Here is a 5,434-nt window from a genome sequence, read left to right on the forward strand (position 1 = left end):
GGAGAAGGACTAAAAAAACAAATTCTTAACGACTCTAACCCAGATCTACCCGATTATGTAAAACCACCATATCCATTCATTAAGAAGAAACCACTACTGGGAGATGAGGCAGGATTGTTTATCAGGTTTAAAGAGATGTCAACCAAGCTCCAGGTAAGTATTTCTTTTCATGAAGTTTTAGAGCTAATGCCAAAATTTGATAAATTTTTGAAGGGGTTATTAACTGGTGCATAATAGAAGTTGGATAAAGAGCAAGTAAATATGACTGAGAAATATGATATGGCATTGCTCCAAACAATACCAATAAAGCTGAAGGATCAAGGTAAGTTTACCATCTCTTGCATTATTGGTGGGGTAGATTTCCCACATGCTCTATGTGATTTAGGGTTGAGTATCAATTTAATTCCTCTTAATAAGGTGAAAGAATTAAATTTGACAGAGATTATACCTAGTAATATAACTCACACCTTAGCTGATTTATCTGTTACCCATTCTTATGGTGTTTTACAAGATGTGTTAGCACATGTCGATGGTCTATTTTTTCCTGTATATTTTGTGGTAGTAGATATGAAGGGAGACACGGGCAGTTCAGTTATTATCGGATGCCCATTATTGGCGACCGGGAAAGCATTAATATATTTGAAAATAGGCGGACATAGCTTGAAGTTTAATAATGAAAAAATGGTGTTTAATGCTTATGAATGGACACCATATGCAGATGACCTGGAAACATGCTACCAGATTGAAAACAAAGCTATCAAGGACGACAAAGGAAGGAATAAAGGACAATTATCCAGCGTGAGTGTATCCCTTGCGCCTAATGTGCCTTAGTCATGGACCGTAAAGCTAATGACGGTAAATAAGCGATGGGTGGAAGGCAACCCATCAGTAAGTGTGTTTTTAAATTTTTTATTTTATTTAATTAAAACATGTCGATTTTTGTATGTTATCTGGAAAGAAAAGAACACAGGTGAAATAAAGTAGAGAAGATACAAGTGAAAGGAAAAGAAGAATGAAAAAAAGGAAAGTCCCTGGAAAAATCATACAACTTATCACCCACGTGACATGGCTATATCGCACGCACAATGGCTTCATAACACGCGCGATAGAGACGTTGGACAATCTAGGATCCGTAAGTATCGCATGCGAGAAAGAATGATGTGCGCGATAGAGACGTTGACAGAGAGAAGTTGGAAGAACCGTTAGCATCACATGTGTGATGGACGCATGACACGCGCGATAAGAATGAAAATTTTCTTTAAATAGAGATTTTCAAATCTCTTTTCCTCATAACCTTTTCTCTAATCTCTCTTAACCCCAAATCTCTTCTAATCACCATATTTTACTTAATATTTGTAGTTGTTATTTTTGTGTGATGTTGCATGCATAATGGCTTCAATAAGAGGAAGAGTTAAAAAAGGTTCACCATCACGTGCTACTCCCGCACCAAATGGTCTAACTTTTCCAAATAAGAAGTTTCTTTCTGGAGTAAATGCAGAAAAGTATTTAAAGTTGGTTGACTACCATATCATGAGAGAAAGAGCTTTTGCATGCGATGACCTGAGAGGCTTCGATAAGTGGTGGAAATGTTGCAACAATGACAATGGGTAAGTTTTAATGATTTAATTCATAAAAGCAACAAAACCATTGGCCTCAAGTTTTATGTAAATGTTGTTTTTAGTGATGTGGGCTCTTATACTTCATATGTGGGAGGTAAGTACATCGACTACTCTACTAGTGTTATTAATTTTATTTTGAATCTTCAACCTTCTCCCATCTATGCTCTTAGGACATATAGAAATGATCATCATGTTATGAATGAAACCATGGCCCAAGAAATGCTTGATGCTTTCTATAGACCTGGGGATGAATGGGTGATTGAGAGTGGCTTAGCGTTGCGTCTTAGAACCAGTTAATTTTGCAAATCCCTAGGGCATGAGCCTCATTCTTTTTTCAAACTCTAGAAGTCACTTCTAATCAGTCATAATTTATTATGAAGCGGTGCTTAGGACTTTTGGATCCTCTAAGGGGTGAGCCTATTAATGTAGGGTACTTAATTTTTTAAAATATTTAAAATATGGCTAACACTGCATAACAAACTTGTGGGCATTTGCGTGTTATTAATGAATTGTACAGGAGAGTCGGATTACCCACCTACCCAGATGACGAGATGGTAGGTGCAAAAGCACCTATCAAAGCTTCAGCAATTATGAGGCTTCAAAATAATCATCCAACATGAGCAGCTCAACAAAATCAAGAGGATAACCAAGCAGGAAACGAAGAAGAATTCTACCAACCTCAGGTGCAGCAGTCGGCGACGCAAGTTCAAGAAAATCAACAGGCATCAGAATTTCAGAGAATGATGGAAGCTCATGCAGTGGGAGTAACAAGGTGTATAATAGAAGTTTCACCCACCTTATATATTGAACCCCCAAGGTTCGCACCAGTATTCAGATACTTCGACAACCAACAAGAAGACCACAAGCATGCCCAAAGTTTAAGATCACGCTTTGCAAGCGCCGAAGAAATGGATAATTATTTTAGAAATCAAGATCAAGAACAAGAAAGAAGAAGAGAGCACGTGAGAGTATAATGGACCTGACAAAATAATGATTTCAACAACGCCATGAATGACATGCATGATCTTTTCCGTAGTGATAACATGTCAAAAACACATGTAGCAAGTTATAAATTCCTAGAAGTTTTTTTTTCTAATGTATGCCCAACAAAGAGTAATAGCACTTATAATTACTTTTCCCCATTGTATGATTTTAATCATGTTTGTCTTTGATGAATGATTTTTCTACTGTTCTTTCTTTCAGATTTACAAAAATTGCAACTTTAGCATTGAAGAGATGAACTAAAAGCACCATAAGATGAAACTTGATCGTCAGGAAAATGACTTACAAATTGAAAACAAATGATGAAAAAGGAATCAACAGACTTGCACTCAATCTTCAGATACTTAAACTAGTAAGATTTGAGTAAAATAACTTCCATTGTTTACTATTCCCTTCACTAAGTGTATCCTTGCATTATTGCTTTATCATGTTTGAACTATTTCTAATTTAATTTGTCTGGTTTGATTACACACTTACACAATTGTTTGATATGAACTATGATCTTTTTTTTTTAAAACTACCATGTAGTAATAGGTAAAGTCCTTTGCTAACCATTTTAAGCTTTGCCCTTCTTTTGTTGACTTAGCCTTATTCATTAGCCACATGACTTGAAAGATTACATCTTTTCATCCTCTCTTTGGAGTTAGGTAGAAATTTTTAGTTCTAAATTTGTATGAAAAAGAATAAGTTTGGGGTTGCTCTTGGAAGTGAGAAATGTTTGAGATTGGGGTGACACCATAGATTATCGTGTAAAGCTTAATATATAAGTTTTGGGGTTAGGGTATTATAGTAACAGGGTCTTCTAGAACAAGAATACTTGTTGCAACATTGTCGTGATGCAAGGTGAAGTTATTACCACCTAAATAATCAACATAGCTCTTCATCACTTCAATCTGACGAGCCAAACGTCCTCCTGAAGCTTGAATCTCTTCATTCATCTTCTCCCGGTTGTCCTAAAACAATTTGGTAAGTGCATCAATGTATGTCATGATAGATCCTCCCTGATATGATTATCTACAAGAAGCATCTTGAGCACTAATGGCACTCTGTCATTGCATGTTATTATCGAAGAGACAAAGGAAAACAAATCGTAGATGATCAAATTTGATAAATAATGGCCAAAGAATGGAGCAAAAATGACCAAGTATGAAGAATTGAGGACTTAGAAAATTTGGATGAAAAGAAGCAAAAGCGAGCAAGCCACTAGAATAATTACACGCTACATCGCCCGATATTGCAAGCATGATAGAAAAGAAGAAAAGTGGTATTAAACGCCATCACGCGCGCAGAAGAGTGGCCAATGAAACATCATGCGTGATGCAATCTATTACGCGCGTGATGGCTATAAAAAAGCAGACTTTCTACTTTTTTAGGGGTTCTACGATTGGAGATTAGAGAATGTGATTTACAACACTGAAAATGAGTTTTCAAGCGCATTTAAATCCATTGGAGGCCATTTCTTCAATGAATTCTTATGCAACCTTATTCTTATCAATTGGCATTGTAATTTTATGAGTATGAGTAACTAAACACTTTTAGGTTAGGTTTTGTATGATGAACATGTTTCGAACCTGTTGGAACATGTGTTTAATTTGATGTTGCCTGAATGATCTTAGTTATATTTCTATTTAATTGTTTCTTTTACTTAAAGCGTATTATTTGAGATACTATGTTAATGTGATTATGAACGTCTAGGGAATACTAACCCTTAGCCTATGCGTCTGATCTAGGGTAATTATTGTACTTACGCTAGTTGAATAGGGAATAGAGACCTTGAGTAGTGGTCTTAGAGTTAGCGTACTGTATCATCGCCTGATTTCACTTACGCCAGTTGAATAGGGGTAGGAGACCTCTAGTAGGAATCAGTGAGATATACACCAAGGGATTAGGTATAATGGTCTTGTTAACTCGTCGTGGAAATATAACGACGCTTGATTTATGTAATACATTAGACATCAACAGGGGAGAAATATGGGATTCTAGGCAAAACCTGACCACTTTCTCTAAATTGTCGAAACACTTCTTTTATTTTCAACTGCAAACTTGAACCCCCCTAATTGTTACTTTTTATACTTGCACAAATATTTCTTTGTTAAATAGTAATCCCTATGGATTTGATACTCTTTTTATTATTGCGACTTTATCGCTACACTTGCCAAAAAGTCATCAAGTTTTTGGCTTCATTGTCGGGGACTATTGATAATTTCAACAAGGCAACGCTTGTGCAACGTTTTGCTTATTTAGTTTTTATTTTTATTTTGTTTTCTCGTAATTTTTTAATTACAGTGCTACTGAGGTATTTCTTATTTGTCTATGTGCAGCTCAGATCAGAATTGACACCGCTTGATCCCGAAATTGAAAGGACTGCATGTGCCATCAGGCGAGCAGTTAGAGAAGAGACTTTAACTTAAAGGACGTTAGTAGAAGACAATTCAATGATTTCCTAGGACTCCAAAGAGAAAATCATCATGGAAGACGTACGATCACCACCCACTATGAGGGACTACTACAAAATGATTGATGGAGGATATACTTCTAGAGGGTTTGTACCGGTAAACCCCGCTAACTTTGACACAAAAAGTTATATGATTTCAAGTTAGAGACAATTTGTTTGACGAAAACGCAATCCGAGACCCGTGGGAGCACCTTGCTCGCTTCTACGAAACAACCTCAATGTGCAGGCTAACTGATGTCACTGAAGACCAAGTCAAGCCAAGGCTATTTAGTTTCTCGCTAATTGGAAGAGCTAAAGATTGGTTGTTTTGCCTTCCAGATGGAACTATACGGACATGGAAAGAGGTGGAGGACAAATT

The 5,434-nt window shown here is 36.5% G+C and overlaps 1 protein-coding gene across 1 annotated transcript; it reads left to right on the top strand.

Annotated features, from left to right (window-relative positions):
• Positions 1 to 261: 261 nt before the first annotated feature.
• LOC127095289 (uncharacterized) lies at positions 262 to 831 on the top strand. Its single transcript, XM_051033999.1, has one exon. The coding sequence runs from the start codon at positions 262 to 264 to the stop codon at positions 829 to 831; it is 570 nt and encodes a 189-aa protein (XP_050889956.1).
• Positions 832 to 5,434: the final 4,603 nt, after the last annotated feature.

Source organism: Lathyrus oleraceus, chromosome 6 (assembly GCF_024323335.1).
Source record: "Lathyrus oleraceus cultivar Zhongwan6 chromosome 6, CAAS_Psat_ZW6_1.0, whole genome shotgun sequence".
Lineage (NCBI taxonomy): Eukaryota > Viridiplantae > Streptophyta > Magnoliopsida > Fabales > Fabaceae > Lathyrus > Lathyrus oleraceus.

Bases quoted from the DNA above. Each gene is read 5' to 3' on its own strand.
- LOC127095289 (XM_051033999.1), top strand. From the start codon at position 262: ATGACTGAGAAATATGATATGGCATTGCTCCAAACAATACCAATAAAG.